This window comes from Beta vulgaris, chromosome 8 (assembly GCF_026745355.1).
Source record: "Beta vulgaris subsp. vulgaris cultivar EL10 chromosome 8, EL10.2, whole genome shotgun sequence".
Taxonomy (NCBI): domain Eukaryota; kingdom Viridiplantae; phylum Streptophyta; class Magnoliopsida; order Caryophyllales; family Amaranthaceae; genus Beta; species Beta vulgaris.
The window spans coordinates 47138118-47156879 of NC_079209.1; the positions used below are offsets into that span (position 1 = coordinate 47138118).

General features: G+C 33.4%; 1 protein-coding gene across 2 annotated transcripts; it reads right to left on the minus strand.

Moving 5' to 3' along the window:
- Positions 1-9021: 9021 nt before the first annotated feature.
- Positions 9022-15648, minus strand: LOC104909036 (DNA repair protein recA homolog 3, mitochondrial). Of its 2 annotated transcripts, none has more exons than XM_010698214.3 (8): positions 15314-15648; positions 14628-14685; positions 13439-13656; positions 13011-13098; positions 11401-11573; positions 10938-11084; positions 10491-10625; positions 9022-9833 (listed from the first exon to the last, which is right to left on the minus strand). In XM_010698214.3, exons 1-8 carry the CDS (start codon positions 15368-15370, stop codon positions 9456-9458), a joined length of 1254 nt encoding a protein of 417 aa, XP_010696516.1. In that variant the 5' UTR covers positions 15371-15648; the 3' UTR covers positions 9022-9455. The 2 variants fall into 2 exon arrangements, with proteins under 2 accessions (XP_010696516.1, XP_019102720.1); XM_019247175.3 differs by having other exon boundaries at positions 14579-14685; positions 15314-15520.
- Between the last annotated feature and the right edge of the window lie 3114 nt (positions 15649-18762).

Sequence of the window (18762 nt, forward strand, 5' to 3'; positions counted from 1 at the left end):
TGATCTTCCAAACCAAGTCTATAAGCTAGATAAAGCTCTTTATGGGCTGAAACAAGCTCCTAGATCTTGGTATGAAAGACTTTCAAAATTCTTACTTTCACATAAGTTTGTTTGAGGTAAAGTTGATAGTACCATGTTACTTCGATCTAATGGAACAGACATTCTAGTAGTACAGATTTATGTTGATAATATAATCTTTGGTGCTACTAATGAATCTCTATGCAAGAAATTTGCTGATCTAATGAGTAGTGCATTTGAAATGAGCATGATGGAAGAATTGAACTTCTTTCTTGGATTGCAAATCAAGCAAACTGAAAGAGGAACAATGATCCATCAACAAAAATATGTAAAGGAACTATTGAAGAATTATGGACTTGAACAAGCAAAGACCAACCACACTCTTATAGGAACAGGAACAAGGTTGGATGAGGATCAAAGTGATAAAGTTGTAGATCATAAAAAATACAGAGGTATGATTGGATCTTTACTTTATCTAACTACTAGTAGACCTGACATTTCTTTTAGTGTTGGATTATGTGCTAGATGCCAGTCAAATCCGAAGGAATCTCATTTGACAGCAGTCAAAAGAATTCTTAGGTATTTGAAAGGTAGTGATGATCTTTGTTTGTTCTATCCTCGAAGTGACATCTTTGATCTAGTTAGCTACTCTGACGCTGACTATGCCAGGGACTTGGTAAATCGCAAAAGCACTTCTGGAATTACTTAGTTCCTAGGAACAAGCTCAGTTCCTTGGAGTTTAAAGAAACAAAATATTGTTGCTCTCTCAACAGCTGAATCTGAGTATGTAGCAGCAGCTGCTTGTTGTTCCCAGGTATTGTGGATCAAATAACAGGTACGTGATTTGGCATTAAGTACAAGTGTGTTACTATTTTCAGTGATAACACAAGTGCAATATGTATCTTCAAGGATTTAGTACACCATTTTACGGTCAAGCATATTCATATTAGACATCATTTCTTAAAGGACTATGTTGAAAAAGGCTTAGTTAAAGTAGAGTTTTTTCCTCTGACCTTTCTATTGCAGATATCTTGACATCCCTCTGATCTTTCTATGGACCAAAAATGGGAAAATTTTAAATTTTTTTGGTTGCCATCCCTCTGACCTTTCTATGGGCCAAAAATATCTAAACTTTTTTCACAACTTCCTCTTCGCGGTTCCTTGTTCCTCGTACCTATGAAAGAACTCAGACCAATCTTCTTGATCTTTCTCTCATGTATTGTCTAGCCAACAACATTCATATCAACCTCCCTGCAATAATTATAACTCATCTTACCCATTTTATTACACACAAGAACTGCATTGGTTATGGATACCTCATTTCCATAATCTTGAAAAAATGCAAGATTAAACTCCCATCCAAACCATATTTTGCATTGGAACCGGAGAACTATTTAACAAAAGATACCCTCTCAAGATTTAGCTTGAGAGTCCAAGGGGGTGTGCTAAGGTATGAAGTTGAGAAAGTTAAGGTAAAGGTGGATAAGGAGGTTAAACCTGCTGGCAAGAGGAAGAGAGAAGAGAAACTAGGTTCTGGGGTAAAGCAATCTGTCCGAAAGAGTCAGAGACTGGCAGAGTCCAGGAGGAACCAGGTTAGTGGCATCATGATTGACTTGGATGAGGTTCCAGTTCCTCAAGGAGCAGCTTCTCAAAATGTGGATTTTCCTCTTCTATCCACTGCTGGTCTTCATGGTTTATTAAAGGAGATTCAAGCTTCTATTTCATTATTGGGAACAAGGGTGCAAGCTTTAGAGGCTAGAATTATATTGCTCATCAAGATGTTCAGCATGATTAGCTTCTTCAAGCTATGAATAAGGGAGCCCCCGACATCTGCATCAAAATTGATTCTGTTACTGCATCCTTTACCATCCATGAACTGCCCTGATCTCAGTCCCTCCTAATTAAGACTTTAATTTCATTTTATTTTGGGATTGTATAATTTTTGAACAATTGCGTCTTACTTTCTTTTGCTTCTTCTTCTTGTGGTATCACAAGAAATTTCTGAACAAACTATGCATCCTCTTTTATCATATCAATCTTCTTTTGATCATTTGAACTCTGTTCCCGATATACTTATGCTTTATTGTGCCTGTTCCTGCCTTTCTTACTCTTGGAATGTTTGGATGGCTAATATTATGAGATAATATGTTAGATCTACTTGCCTTGATTTTAAGATTGTTGACTCTACTAGTGTTGCAGGTTCACTACTTAGTTTTGATGATGACAAAAGGGGGAAGATATATTGGCATTAGAAAAAAATTCTGAACTTTCCTTAGGCCCTGTTGCTTTTCTTGATGATCTTGTCTCTGTCCCTAGTCACAGTTAAGAGTCTTAGTTTTAGAGTCTTTGAGTTTGCAAATAATTCTTTTCTTAATTTTTTTGCCAATTATTTGCCATCATCAAAAAGGGGAAATATTGTTGTATTCACGGTTTTAGTGTGACAAATAATGTTATTGAGTCTAGGAGATTAATTGTTTAACTTAGGATTTATTTATAGACTTGGATTATTCTTATGTTTTAATCTTTGCATACAAATTAGTTTATTTTCTTTTGAGAATAATTTATTTAATTATAACTTGTGGAGAAATGGTTATGAGTATAACCTAGTCAAGTTATTTAAATAAATTAGTACATATGCTCGAAATGTTATGTGTTATAAATTGCTTTGAATTAACCTAATCGCATGGAATATTATTTTGAATAAAAATAATTTCCAAGATATTAGATGGAGTATGTCGTTGTTGTTTGCATATAGGTTGAACGGCTAAAATTAATGAAGTAACAAATTGTAACAAACCGAGCTGCTGAGAAGGAAACTGAATTCAAACTGATATTCCTAGATTCTAGAGAGACTGGAAACTGATTGGCAGTCAGTTCCTAGAGTCTCGGAGGAGTAACTAACCACCTAAGAAAATACTCCCTCTGTTTCAAAATATAAGGCATTCACGCTTTACGAAAATTTGCTTTGATCACCAATATCTCTCAAATACGATAAGTAAAAATTATAAAAATTATACCGTTGGATTCGTCTTGAAAAATACTTTAATAATATTATTTTTTAAAATTTTCTATCAACATAAATTGAGAGTAATTAACGGTCAAAGTTCAACCTCGAACATCGTGCGTGCCTTATATTGTGAAACAGAGGGAGTAGCGCTCAACAACTAACTTCATGCTGAAACTATGGAGTGGTAGTTGGATGTACGTGGATTTAGTAGGAAAACATCGTGGATATTATGGCTACATCAACAGATGGATCATTGGTCACTTCTAACACCCATGTCTGCGTAATGGAGCAAATTTAGGAGCTAATGTGGTCTTCCATAAATAGCTCAACTCTTCAAGTAATTATTCTTGTAATACTTTCGAGTGTTTGGTGAGTGAGATTTAGAGAACAAAATCGTTATAATCAGAGTGAAAAAGAGAAAGAGAAGACTTTGAGTAAAGTCAAGTGAGGAAAGTCACCTGTTCAAGGGGAAAGGTGACTGTGAACTTGTTCCTAGAGGAACAAAGTGAGGATTGATCCATAATAAGTTGTAATAACTGTTATAAATAAAAGATCAAGGTTTCTTCCTAAAGAATTGTGGAAGAGAGACCTTGTTAAAAGGATTTTCTTGTGTTCTTCCTTATTATCTATTCTCTTTATTAGCTTTCAAGTTTTATTATCCGCAAAAGGTTCAAAAATCTCCAAAACTACAATTCACCCCCCGTCTTGCAGTTGATCTAGTGTTTATACTAGACTATCATGACCCATAGCATCGGTTCACTTTTTTGGGGATGATTGAAGATTTTATATACGAATTTGGTGTTGCGGGGTTTCGAAGGTGAAAATTAAAAACCCTTGATAATTTATGATTTTCAAACTTTAACATGGATCGATTCTGACTCTGACTCAACTCTGTTTGGGTTTGGGGACTAACTTGGAAGCTCGCGAGCTTGCACGATTCCTCCTACAAAGGAATATAAAATTACTCATATTATGGCTAAACTTAGACCCCCTTGTAATTGGATATCATATAAAAATAAATCACAGAGTAACTCTTTTCAAGTTTAATGGAGAGTTATATTAAATCTCATACGTGGCATAGAAAATCATGTGGGAGCCTGATGGTTGGGTGTTCGATCTTCATTAGCCTCAATATGGGGAGTTTGTGTAAATATTTTCTTCTGGGTATAAATCCTTAGTTTTCAGTCGCTGGAAGTTTCTTTATGGGTTGGGATCTCCCTTCTTATCCCCCAACTCATGAAGGTTGGCCCTGCTTGGGCCAGTTAATTAACAAATCAAAAAAAAAAGCAGCCTGCATCATTTTGACCCATAGCATTAGTTCACTTTTTTGGGGATGATTGAAGATTTTATGTATGAATTTGGTGTTGTGGGGTTTCGAAGGTTAAAATTAAAAACCCTTGATATTTTATGGTTTTCAAATTTTAACATGGATTGATTCTGACTCTGACTCAATTATGTTTCGGTTTGGGACTTAACTTGAGAGCTCGCAAGCTTGCCCAATTACTCCTCCGAAGGAATATAAAATTACTCATATCATACTATGACTAAACTTAGACCCCCTTGTAATTGGATATCATATAAAAATAAATCAATGTAATTCTTTTCAAGTTTAATGGAGAGTTAGATTAAATCTCATATGTGGCATAGAGAATCATGTGGGAGCCCAATGGTTGGAGCTCCCACCTCCCAACCTCTTGGTCGGGTATTCGACTTTCATTAGCCTTAATCTGGTGTTGCGGGGTTTCGAAGGTGAAAATTAAAAACCCTTGATATTTTATGGTTTTCAAATTTTAACATGGATCGATTCTGACTCTGACTCAATTATGTTTGGGTTTAGGACTTAACTTAAGAGCTCGCGAGCTTGCCCAATTCCTCCTGCGTAGGAATATAAAATTACTCATATCATATTATGGCTAAACTTAGACCCTCTTGTAATTGGATATCATATAAAAATAAATCAGTGTAATTCTTTTCAAGTTTAATGAAGAGTTAAATTATATATCATATGTGGCATAGAGAATTATGTGGGAGCCCAATGGTTGGCGCTCCCACCTCCCAACCTCTTGGTCGGGTGTTCGACTTTCATTAGCCTCAATTTGGGGAGTTTGTGTAAATATTTGCTTATGGGTATAAATCCTTTGTTTCCAGTCTCTGGAAGTTTCCTTATGGGTTGGGATCCCCCTTCTTATCTCCCAACTCATGAGGGTTGGCCCATCTTGGACCAGTTCATTAACAAATTTAAAAAAAATGGGGCCTGCATCATTTTGACCCATAGCATTAGTTCACTTTTTTAATCAAGAAAACGTACAATAATCTATAAAAATATATTAATAGGTATGCGTGATAATTTACACATGTCACGTGGCACCTTTATTATTACTCCACTAGAATTGTCCAATATGTACATAAGTCATGTCAATTAACAAAAGTAAAATTAGCTTGCAACAAGATTTGAACCTGTGACCTCTTGTTATTATACATGACACAATTACTATCTCATCAAAATTTTAATCATGTTTTAAGTTCCACATTATTATATTTGTATCTTTTAAATGTTGAGTTTTTCTTAATATATTTTAATGAGAATGGGAAAAAAATGCATATTAAATTCGGAAAACAATACCAAGTCGGGACAACACCCAAACCCATACTAGTTTAATACTAAAGTACGGAATACAAGCATTGTGAAGATATGCCGCTAGATCATGAGGTCTATGAACTGTGGTCGTGCCACGATAATAACATCTATACTAATATATTAAAAGCCGTGCGTAACAACGTCGATGCGCCACGTGGCATCCTTCTCTTGCCACCAGAATTTCGCCACGTGTCTGTTAACCAACAAAGTCAAGTGGTCATTATTTTAAAAATAAATATGCTGAAGCTTGGTCTCGAACCCCTGACCTTATGTAAGGGTTTTCAAAGAATCACCTCATCTAATTCTCTTGGTGATCCATGTTTCCACAGTTAATGTTATTAAACATATCCCTTGCATTTTTAAAAATAAATAAATTTGCATGTTCATTAAAATTAATTATGTATGCATGATACCATTTGAAGAGCAGTATTGACCACTACAGTACTACCCCTAGGGAGTTTCAGGTCATGTAATCTATGTATAATAAAAAAAATTTAGAAATTGTGTAGTATAGGGTTTGATCCCGAGACCTCAAGTACATATACTAAAGTCTAAACCACTAGGCTAAGTTGTGTTTATTGTTATTATCATAAAGTATTATATTAATAAATGAATTTTTTTCTTACCCGGGGCATAGCCCGGGCCTAATAACTAGTTAGATCTCAATAGCTAATATGTTGTGGAAATTAGAATAATTCACTAATTTATTATGAATTTAATGAATTAGTTTTTACACATTATTGGTATGGAATTACAAATTGTGTTACAACTTCATCTATGCCAAGCAAAAAATTAGGATGTTGCCGGCTCGACAAAAAAAAAAAAAAAAAAAAAAAATCTACATGGTAGTCTCTTATTTTGAGTTTTTCTATTTGGGGGCAGGCTAAAAAAAAAAAATTATACCAAGTGCGTAGTAGCCTTAATTCACTTAAAACCTAACTAACTCATCATTTAAAGTAAATTTACTAACCTATGTCATAATTAATTACCCTAATTCAAAATCCCCATCCGTCATTAAAATAAATTATCTTGGGGTGTATTTATTGTTCAAATGCTTCAACAATTATAGCTAGTCAACATAGATTCTTGGTCTTCTCCCACCAAGTATGGTCCTGGGCAATGCTACATCTATCCGGTGGGTAGTTAACCCACAAGAAATAAAGCATTAAAAAACTATTAGAATTGATGAGTTGGATTCCACTATTTATTCGTTTCTATTAGTAGTGGATTGTTGACCCACTGGGTAGATAAAGTTTTTTCCTATGAACCTGTATAAGCGCTCACATCCAAAATAGTACAGGTACATGGCGAGCTCAAATTGATAAGATATTATGACTCAATCCTACTTTCAGACACAAGCTATAAGATACATACAACAGATAATTTTAGAAAACTAACTCGATAGTCATACTGAACGAATTAAACTAGTCACTAAATGGATTAAATTAGTCACGGAATGGATTAAAAAATGTTATTACTGAATAGATTAAACTGATCACGAAATAGATTAACTTTGTCCCTAAATAGATTAAAATAGTCACTATATTTAAAAAAATGTGACATGTTTTCTTCTTAATATTGGACTTGGGCCGTGCCTAATTTTAAGTTAAAATTAGGCGGTCTCTTACAAGACCAAATGAATTTGGTAATGTTGCAGTTAATATGAAACTACCAATTAAAGAAAATGCTGCAATAATAAAAGAATTGTTTAAAAAAATGATTGTTTAAAAAAATAGCAATGATTAGATTATTTGTATTATATAAAATTTTCATATAATTGTTAAAAAAATTGCAATGATTAGATTATTTCTATTATACAAGCTTTTCTTATTAAAAAAATGGAGCGAAAAAAGAAGTTATATGAGGTCGGATGTTAGTATTTTAAGTTGGAGTCGGATGTTAGAATTTTAAGTCGGATCATATTCGAATTTTGGTAATCCAGATTGAAATTATAATCCGATTTTTTGTGGGGTCGGAGTCGGATTATGTGTAATCCGGTCCAAGTCAAACCCGTTGTCATCCCATTTATATACGCACAATGCATATGAAAACAAATAGAAAGTTGAATTGCTAATTAAATAACTGAATCCTTGTGTTTAACTAAAAAAGTAAGTTAATGAATTTAAGAAACTACCTGGAGATTTGTTTAACGATTGTGTAATTTGGCCTATTTTTAAAAAAGAAAAATTGGTAAAAATAAATTTGTGTTTTTTATTTGATGGCGTAAATGTAATTTAAGGTGGACACCACGTCCTTCACTCTTCACTTATACTCTAGAGATTTGTAAATTTCTTAATTAAATAGGATGCAGGTTGTAAACTCGTATTGATGCGATTTGGTATGCAAGATTTCTTGTAATATTAAGATCATGTGTAAAAACTGATGGACCCACTTTTTTTTTAATGTATTTTAGGAGTATTATATAATCTCCTCTTCAAAATTTGGTATTATATCTCCTCCAAACTTAATAGATTTTTTTTTTGACACAAAACTTAATAGAATTTGTTTCTCCCCCTGTGTGCGGATATTCCAATACATTATTAGTGAACCATCTAAAAGTTTGTTTATAAATTGTTTTAATTCGTAATATGTAACACTAATCTTATTGTAAATAATGTTTATTTCGTTGTATAAATTTTTTGTTACTAGTAAATACTTCTTGAAGTTACAAAAGGCTTGGTTAAGAAATTATTGTATATAATTAGGTATATTTTAAAATTTTAAATAAAATAGATCCATCAGTTTTTATACATCATCCGAACATATATATGAATATTGCTAACCAAAAGGCAAAACATATTCATATAAGATCTTGTTTGATTCGTCTCGTTATTTACTTTTGGAATACCAACTTTTTATAATTTTTACATATGCAAATTCAAAGATATTAATGTACAAACATCAATATTGGCAAACGTGAGAAGATGGAGTATAACTATTAAACGGAAACAAATGGATATAAACTAATAATGGAAGTTTTCGACCACAGATGTAGTAGGCCCTTGACTAGCATCTTTATGGTTCTATAGAATGCACTTGCACCTTCAGTAATTGCACGACAATCAACAATTGCATTACTTGAGTAATGGTTGTCATGTTTGTAATACTAAGTCGCATACTGTTTTCTCTAATAGTGTTTTGGTTTGTAATAATAGTTGTAGCATTGGCCTTGTATCCCACGAAATGGCCTTTAGCCAGGAGTAGTGGGCTAGTTTGTTTTCCCTGTGTACTTATTGCAAAAAAAAATTGCTTTACTTCATTAGAATTATTCATACGTATAAGAAGATCAAAAAAATTTCTTTAACATAACAGGAGGTGTGAGATTTAGTATATGCCACTAATAGTGCGACAACAGATCTGCAATGATCATCAATAATAATTGAGAATTTTTAGAAAAAGTTGTTAAAAGTTCCGGTGTTTTCCACAGATGTCATAAACCAGCCATTCAAGCTTCACTTAAATTAGTACAAATATACACTATTCAAAACTGCAGAGATCTAACCCCACTTCTTATAATACATGATATATTGATGTGGTTGGGAATAGCTTAGATCTCTCCAATGTGAGAGAACCACCAAAATTCTACTCACCCATCCCAGTTTCAGCACTAATATTAACTCACAGGTCAGAGTATATCTTGACAAATCGCAAGCGAAGATCATGTATATATTCAAAGGTACCTTCCTGCACATGTGTATCATAACCAGTAGAGGATGCTTGAAATTTCTGACATCAAAAGCCACACAGAAAAGAATAGAGTGATATCCCTTTGCCAAACATACACCCAAATTCCTATGCTTCTGCTGCTGTCACAATATCTTCGTCAGTCGTGTCAGGCGAGAGTGTCTCTTCCACTGGTTCAGTGCCCTGTCCCCCTTCAGCTTCCTCTGTTGAATGTAGTAGTTTTTCTCTAAGTGTCTTCTCAAGCTCTTCTCTTACACTTAAATTCTCACTGAAATACTTTCTGATCGCATCTTTCCCATGGAGAGTCTGGCCATCAAAGCCGTAATAAGCGCCTTGCTTTTTAATTAGCTTGTGCTTGACACCGAGGCTTATGAGCTCCGCATCTCGGCATATACCCTTGCCGAACTCGAGTTCAAATTCAGCAGTTCTAAAGGGAGGTGCATGCTTATTTTTTATGACCTTCACAAGGACTTGACTCCCAATAGTCTGCAGTATGGAACATCATTAAATAGGTAAGGAGATAAAATTAGTCTAACAAGCTTTTTGAGCAGTCCAAAAAAGACATCTATATGTATCTTATGTTTAGCTGTTAACCACTATCATCTTTCTATTTTAGATTACCACTTTAACATTTATACTCTGTTTGCAATGTGATTGAGTTAGTTCTTAGTTATGATATCACTTCTGTAAACCGACTTTACATGTTTGTAATGCCTTAACAAATGAAGCTTTTGGAAAACGACCAAGACTTGAAAGATTTTTAAGAGAGGACCAGTTTAGAAAAGTCATATGAAGCAATGAAGCTAAATATTCCCAAAAAATTCTCCAATATCATAAAATAGCAGCAAACCCATGACCATATAATTAGCTCAATAAGTATAGACTCCACTTTGAGGGTCATTGGAATGTACCATATGGATCAGTAAATGTATAATACCACACCAGCCCTCGAGAAAATGTGGAATGAAGGAACTAAAATAAAATGAAAACTTTTACCAAGGAACATAGATTTAAATGTAGAGAAGGACGAGACTACTACGATCCAATTAGCTCCATGGATTCATAATTCGGTTTGAATACGACTTTCCCAAACTGGGACATTTTATACTATAAAATCTTGTCAGCCAAAAAGCAACTTTATACCTCTTCTCCTTTCTTGATAAGTCCAGTTCTCCTAATGTTCAGCCGCACTGATGCATAGAACTTCAAAGCATTACCTCCACAAGTGACTTCAGTGGGACCACCAAATCCCCCAAAAGTTGAAATCTTTGCCCTCACCTAAACAAATGTCATCCTGTCAGGAATGAAAGACTGACATTTGTTTCAACAAATTTGCTGAACAAGCTCTTGTAAAGGAGCCAAAAAACATTGTACATCAAAAAGAACTCAGAAAGCACATCAAGATGGCACTCTTGTCCATAAACCATATACAATAGCATAAAAGGATAGTCCCTGATTAGTGATTACAGCTGCGCTTATAATCTCAGACACATTCTACAAAGGGATAAGTTTCCATCAAATCTAAGATATTTATTTCCCACAGCAACATTAACCAGGAGAAAGTACAATATTAAGTAATGGTATCTATACCTGATTCAGAAATAACAATATACTCTGTGACTGAGACAATGAATGGCTCAACTTGCGAAGTGCTTGGCTCATTAATCTTGCTTGCATTGCCATATGTGCATCACCCATTTCACCGTCAAGTTCTCCTTTCGGTACAAGGGCAGCCACCTGCAATCAAGAATAAATTATAAAAAAGTGCACATCACTATATGAATCTAGGAGTTCATGCATACAAGTCAGAGCATCAAGCAAGCCACAGAAACAGTGTATATTCAAATGAATACAGTGATCTCCCAGTCAGCAAAACAGAGAATAGAAGATAATTTAAGGGAAAAATAACTCCCCCATCCCAAAACGAAGGATAAGAGACACGTGGGAATGCATAAAAGCAAGCATATGTATATACACATACACTTTCCAGGGACTGGGAAGTAGAGAAGCGAAAGGAAACTAAAATATCAGGTGAGAAAGAAATCTTCCTTACACTATCAACCACCACAACATCAACTGCACCACTTCGTATAAGGGTGTCCACGAGGCTAAGAGCTTGTTCACCAGAATCTGGCTGTGAAAGAAGCAGATTTTGAGTATTTACACCAATAGCTTCAGCCAGAGCTGGATCAAGGGCATGTTCAGCATCAACAAAGGCACAGTAGCCTGCATAAATAAAATAACAAAAGAAATTACAAAACTGACAACTAAGGATACAGAAAAAAAAAACAGACAATTTTGAATCTAACCGACCCGTAAGAAGTAGAATAGTAATGAGTATGACAAAAAAAAAAGCAAACCAAAGAGGCAGAGAACACAATGAACAAGAAGTTCAATTGTAAAAGTTCAAATCATGAGCTAAGGAGCAATGGCAAAATAAAGGAGTGATGTGATCACCATATGATGATTAAGCATATGATTTACCCTAGTAGAAGTTGACTATTAGAGTGAATAATCTTGATGCTTTCCAACTACAGCCTATAAATCCACTCCATACTATCCCCATATAAACTACTAAGTGGAGAGAAAATTGGAGGCAGAATCTATCAGCAAGCACAACATCAAAGAACTCATTACCTACTGCTCCTGTCCAATCTGCCAGAGGAAGAACCCAAGCAAAGTATGCTCACATGAATAAGACAAAGGACCTGTTTGGCAGAGCTCACGGTTCTAGTAGCTGTTAGTTGTAGCTATAGTTGTAGCTGTTAGTTGTAACTATAGTTGTAGCTGTTAGTTGTAGCTATAGTTTTAGCTGTTGGGGATAACTGCTAGCTGTTAGCGATTAGCGTTTAAAGTAGCTGTTTAATTAAAAGTGTGGCAAAAGTAGATGTTGATATAAAAGACAATAAATGACATTTATTCAAATATGAAATGAACTAAAACAATTTCATTAGTTGGTTCAATAATTAAATTCAATACTTATTTTTCATAGAACTTACACAGAAAACGGAGTACACGACCTTTTAACAACTCAAAAAGTTTCAAATATATGATAATATTCAAGTCCGAAAAAATTTATATTATATTACCTATTTTTACTAAAATGCTTGTGGAATTTGGAGTATAAAATATTTTGAAATATCAGTTATGTCTTCTCTTGAAAATAAATATTTCAATCACATCCATGCTATTGTAAAGGAAAAAAACAATGAATTACATGAAAAAAGCAATTAATAAATAGAATAAGGAAACTGAAACTAAAAACATTGGTGAACAGTTCTACCTTATACTATTATATAGTGTTTAATCGCTAGACCGCTACATCTCAAAAGTTACTTGTAGTAATGTTCTACTACCATTACCCATAATCTACTCTAACCCGCTACTACAACCACTACCTTACCAAACACTCATAATTTTCTTAAGTAACGTTTTGATCTTATCCAATTGCTACCCGTTACTTATAACGCTAGTGCCAAACGGGAGCAAAGTATTGCAAGTGTATGAATTGATTGCGAGGAATGATTACCACCTATGAACTAATACCAAACGTTCGACCATTTTCCCATTACTATCAGACAAAGAAAGAAACATACAAAAAACATTACAATTAGTTTCTCAAGAAAACCAATGCAGGTAACCAAAATACTATTAGCAGCTAACCTCCAAGCTTCTGTGCTTCAGCAATTACATGAAGGGCTAAGGTAGTCTTCCCGGACGCCTCTGGCCCAAATACCTCGACCACACGCCCCTGTATGAATACAATGCAAGCATCATACTCATTGGCATAAAAGCACTATAATATATATGCTGAAACCCATTGCGTTGTTAATTTACCAGCTAGATGTAAATTTTTCCAGAATACATAAAAAAGACATGCATATGAAGAACTAGATATGTAACTATTCCAGATGCCAATAAAATAGACGTCTAAAACATGCCTAAACTATCATTGCATGATCGTATAGGATTGAGTTTTAGTGCCACAGCATATAAATTTAAGCGCAGCACCATATTTTCCCTTTCCAACATGAATAACTACTAATCTACATAAATTATCTGAAGGGAGCCAATACCACAATAGAAAGTACCTTAGGAAGTCCACCAATACCTAATGCTATGTCCAGAGCAAATGAACCAGTAGACACAACTGGGACATGTCTAGGAGTTACAGATCGACCAAGCCACATTATAGATCCTTTTCCAAATGAAGCCGTGATCTGGTCTAAGGCTAGTTGTAGTGCTGTCTCTTTCTTTGACAATCCATCATCACTAGAGTCACTTCCCTCTGATTTAGATTTCTTCCGGCCTTCACCAGCAAACCAGGAGTTGTCATTTAGCAGTTATATAGAAGGTAAAGCATCACCACTACTAAAAGATTTCATGCACTATCGTTACTCTTGTTCTTTAAATAAGAGGAAGGATAACAACAGAAGATTCCATATAATCTAGATGACAAAGTTCCCAGCTGATAAAGAAGTAGATGTTCTATCTAACATCATTAAAACATATAAGACCTTTGAAACCTTAACCTTTATAATGGTGCCAAATGATCTGGGCAATCTAATAGATTCAAAAACACTCAAACACAAACCCTCACAGGCTAAGGGCATATCATAATGTTGGGATGCGTCAAATCTACTTCTTCAAACGACTCCACACAAGGTGGGCCATTCCGTCTATGTAGAAATACTATATAAACTTCATCCTGACCTATTGCATTCCTAATAAGAAATTTGTATTTTGTCTCCTCAAAACCACATCTGTTTCTCTCCCTACATGTGGATTAGCCAGCACATTATTGGTGAACCACTTAAATATTGTGCTGATTATTCGTTCTTTGTGTTTCTTTGACTGCTTTTGTTTATACCACTTAATACCAAATTTAAAGACAGTAAGCAAAACAAGCGACTGGTGCTGTGAACAATTCATTTTAACCTCTCATGTAATAGAAGGCAAAATGTGATTACTAAAATACCTCACGAGTCACGACTACTTGTAATCAAAAACTACAAAATCATCTAAAACCAAATTTTACATGATAAAGCAACACAATACTCAGCACACAATCCAATTTCAATGATAATAATATGACACAGTAAATAAAAGAAACCATTTAATCAAGCCTTCTTCAAGAAAATTTTTGCATTTCAATCGACGTGACCACGCAAGTGGCAAGACTATACAAAAATAAAGTAACAAGAATCATTTTAAGTCTATAACAACTTAACCAGGATACCGCCGTTTGGTCCAAAGACAAAAGCTTGAAACGTTTATCACCTTTTGCAGAAAACTCTCTACACTGAAAAGACATTCCCAATCTCTCTTTCTTGAAGCTCTGAAGCAGGAAAAACACTCAATTGTTAGTACTTCACAATAATATACTAATAGAGTAACAACAATTGCACTTTTTTCAAACTTGCAGCAACATCTCTATTCGATAAGGAAACCCCTGAGGACTTTGGTATCCCCTAAAATGCCTAGAATACCACTATGTAATTAATATTTAAATTGTTAAAAAAAAAATGTCATTGTTTTAGTGATGAAATAAGATTCTAAAGCTAATTTTTCTACCAATGATACATTTTGTACATCAACGCATGCATCACGTGCATATAGCCATATAGGACTATTATTAACATAAGCGAAGTTTTTTTTTTTCTTTACTCGCCAAATACTAAAATCTATCTTCACTTCTACAATAAAAAAAATTACATCACTTCTTCAACATTTCAATATCTATGAGTACTAATACTTTGCACCATATTATACTACTGCATATTACATAGATAAATTTCAAACACAAAATAAAGTCTCTAAATTACACAATAAATTAAAAGTGATCTTCTTCCAAAACGATATCATTAGCATGAATAATCAAAGCACCGAAAATCCAAAAAAAAAAAAAAAAGAATAGTGTACATATACAGAAAAAGAAAAGGAAAAAAGGAGTAAGAGAAATGGACCTCGGCAGAAAACAGAGAGCGTCGAAAAGAGAAGGCGTGGCGAAGAAGCTTCGCCATGGGAGATTGTTTGAGCTGTAAGGTTGAACCCTTGGAGAAATTTGGGGAAAAGGGTTCAAAAATTGGAGAGAGAAAATGGAGATGAATACTAACAATGTTACAGCATTTTTGTACGAGTAATTAAAGAATTTGAGAGAGAAGAACAGAACACAGTGTCACTGGGTTTTTTTTAGGGTTTATGGGAATGGAGACTTTGGGGTTTGTCGAGCAAAGTGAGGGGTTTTCCCTCCTTTTTTAATTCTTTTTGTCTCTTGAGGAAATCGGAGAAGTCGGAATTTTAAATTTGTAGTAGTAGTTTAAATTGAATCTTATGAATTTATGATGTTGTAATGGTGAATTTAACGAGCCGAACCGAGATCGACGCTGGTGTTACTTACTCACCTCGGCTCGTAACACTTTTACTCGAACTTGAGTCAAGTCTTAAGCTTTTTCGAGCTTAAATATTCTAATTTAATATACCTTAAAATTCAACTTGAGTTAAAAAAATTATATTACATATATTTTATAAATAGGTTTAGAATACTTATTTTTAGTTTTTCACAAGTATTGTGCACAATTTAAGTATAACTTTTCATTTAATTTTTGCAATATGTAAAATAATGTAGTACTTAAAACATATTTCGAGCTTGATCACGAACTGTTTGAATCGAACTTTGATATGCTCGGCTCGAGAAAATTTTGAGTAGAGCTCGAATAGTTTGCGAGCCAGTTAGACTTATTACCACCCCTAGTTGAACCCATGAGTTTTCGACAAATATCGATTGTCGTCTATTACCAATATAAATTTAATGCTATACTTAATTTTAGGTATAAAAAATGCAAAAAATTAACTTCCGTTAATATACAATAATTTCACTGTCAATAATATATGTTGTCATTGCAAAAATTGCATAAATAGAAAATATCTTGGACCAGCTTGTAATCCGCAATTTCTATACATGAAAATCTTTTGTTCATCATATTCCTTCATATTTCGTTGCGTTTTGGTTTAATTTTTGCTCTCAAGCAAGAATAAGTCATGTTGATTGTGATGTTTGATGACAAAAGTCTTTACTTGAAAAATATCAAAATCTAGATTGCTAGTTCGCCAATGATTAATTATGCGTTATTTCTTTCTTCCTTTTTTGTGTAATTAATTCGATTAATTTAATGGATTATAAGTTGCTTTAAATGAAAATTTTCGATAAATTAGGGTAGCTAATAATTTCCAAATTTATTCTATCATAATGGTGATCGACATTTATTGTAGAATTTTCGTTCGTTGGATTGAAAGGATAAACAACTCGAAATTTTGTATTTGCATATCAAATGTCATAGAGTTTGAGGAAATAAATCCATACAAACACACTAAATGCCAATATTAAGTTTCCACCTTACCGTTAGTTAAGCAATTGCATTTCATAATTTCTCACTTTTCAAGAAAAATTAACTGAAAAATAAAGTTCAAAAGATGAACTAATCTTACAAATACCCTCAAAGAAAGCAAAGACAAGCATAACAGTCACATCGCTCTTCGAGATCATTCTCCTAAATCCTGGCGTACTACGATTCAATACCAAATTGTATTGGGTCGTTGTAACTTCAACTATGGTGGCATTCTCAACATTAATAATCTGTCGGTGTGGTATAGCAACCCCCGACTCTACATGAGAAACTCTTAGTAACCAACCGTTTGAGTCCCTTTAAGACTCAAACAGCCCAAAAAAAAATATATAATGTGGGGCCACAACAAAAAAAAGTGAAGAAAGAGAAAAAAAGCAGGCGCGTGTTAATTTTTTCCCAACAAAACAAGAGATTGAGGGAGAAATAAAAGAGAGAGAAAAAATTATTCTTCTTTAAACTTTCATGTTCATTTAATTTTTCTTTTCAATTTTGTTACAACTCCATTTCTCCGAATTGCTTATGGGAGAAACCAAGAGGAAATCCTTGAAGAATTAAAGATGGAAATTTTTTCGGCGATTTTTCTAAGCATTGTTCATTCTTAAAAATTTAGATGTAAAACTGAAATTTAGATTATTTTTTATTTTTTGGTAAATAGCTTAGATCTTGAATATGTTGGTTTTTTAGTGAGATTAGTTTTTTTTCCTTTATTCAAGATCTCGATTTGAATTTTGACTGAGTAAGTCGTTTTTTTAGTCTTGAGAAACAAAATTTTTATTGAACTCAAAATCATATTTTTTAAAAAAAAATATATTAAACTCGTATCTTAACACTTTTTTGTTGGATTCGGTTATTTTTCTAGATCTTAAAATATTGAATAACTATTTTGAATCCTAATAAAAATTCAAGGTTTTGAGTTTTATGAATCAAATTTTGAATTATGTTCCAACATACAGTGAGATTTGAAATCAAGTTTTGAGTTATATGGGGTTATTTGATTATGGGTTTTTTTTGTTTTTAGTTTAGTTCTACAAATTTATGAAACTATCGCATGTATTATTGCATTATTTTTATTTGCTTTGATTTTAAAGTTTGATTCTCACTAAAGATGGTGAACTTGTTGCTTAGCATAAATCAAGATGTGATCTTATTATTTCATTTCAGTTAACCTGAAACATGTAGTTGATTCGAAATATCTCACTCTTGTGTCTGTTTTTGTACTTAATTGCCTTTGTAGGGAAGATTTACAAGTAGAGATAAAAAAAAGAATAGATTACTTGTATATTATTTTATATTTTTTGTTTCTTTATCTATATTTAAATTTCGATGTAATATGTAGTTCTACGTAATATGTAGTCGTTGTATTTGCATTTAATATTACCAAGCGCTAAATAGCATGATTAAAACAATGAATTTTTTGAAACTCGATCACCAGTCATCTTTCCTAGCTAAGGGCATCAATGAGGCCAATCAAGATGTAATTCAATGTGCTTAAATAGTAATTTAAGGATCTAATTAGTACCCATAAGACTACTCCTTCGATACCAAATTACACTTCTATTGATACCAATAGGTTCCTCCTCTGGTACCAATATGCTCCATTTTTGGTACTAAATTACTCTCCCATTGGTACAAATAGACTATTTCTTTGGTACCCAATTACTCTTTCATTGATGTCTAATTAATTTAATCTTACACGTGTTCAAATTTATTTTTCAATCGGTATTAATATACTATATTAAATCACATTTAATAATACATACTACATTACTTATTAAATAAATTTCTTATTTTAACTAAAGTTCTCACTTACATTAGTATCAAATAATATTTTTAATAGGTTAACTTTACTTGTAAGATTTTGAGAACATTAAGTAATCATAGATCACTTTTTTCTTCACGGGGCTAGTCTTTGCTAAATGAAATTCGAACATCAATCTGATCTAAATCCGGTACAACTTGAATAAAATTCAAATAAAGATAGGTTGATTATGAAGTTTATAAAATATTTG

Excerpts from the sequence above, each read along its gene's own strand:
- LOC104909036 (XM_010698214.3), bottom strand. The coding sequence starts at position 15,370 with ATGGCGAAGCTTCTTCGCCACGCCTTCTCTTTTCGACGCTCTCTGTTT. Across the intron at positions 13,657-14,627 it reads TAGAGAGTTTTCTGCAAAAG|GCCGGAAGAAATCTAAATCA; the intron begins GTGATAAACGTT and ends TTGCTGGTGAAG. Across the intron at positions 9,834-10,490 it reads TTATCAAGAAAGGAGAAGAG|ACTATTGGGAGTCAAGTCCT; the intron begins GTATAAAGTTGC and ends TCCATACTGCAG.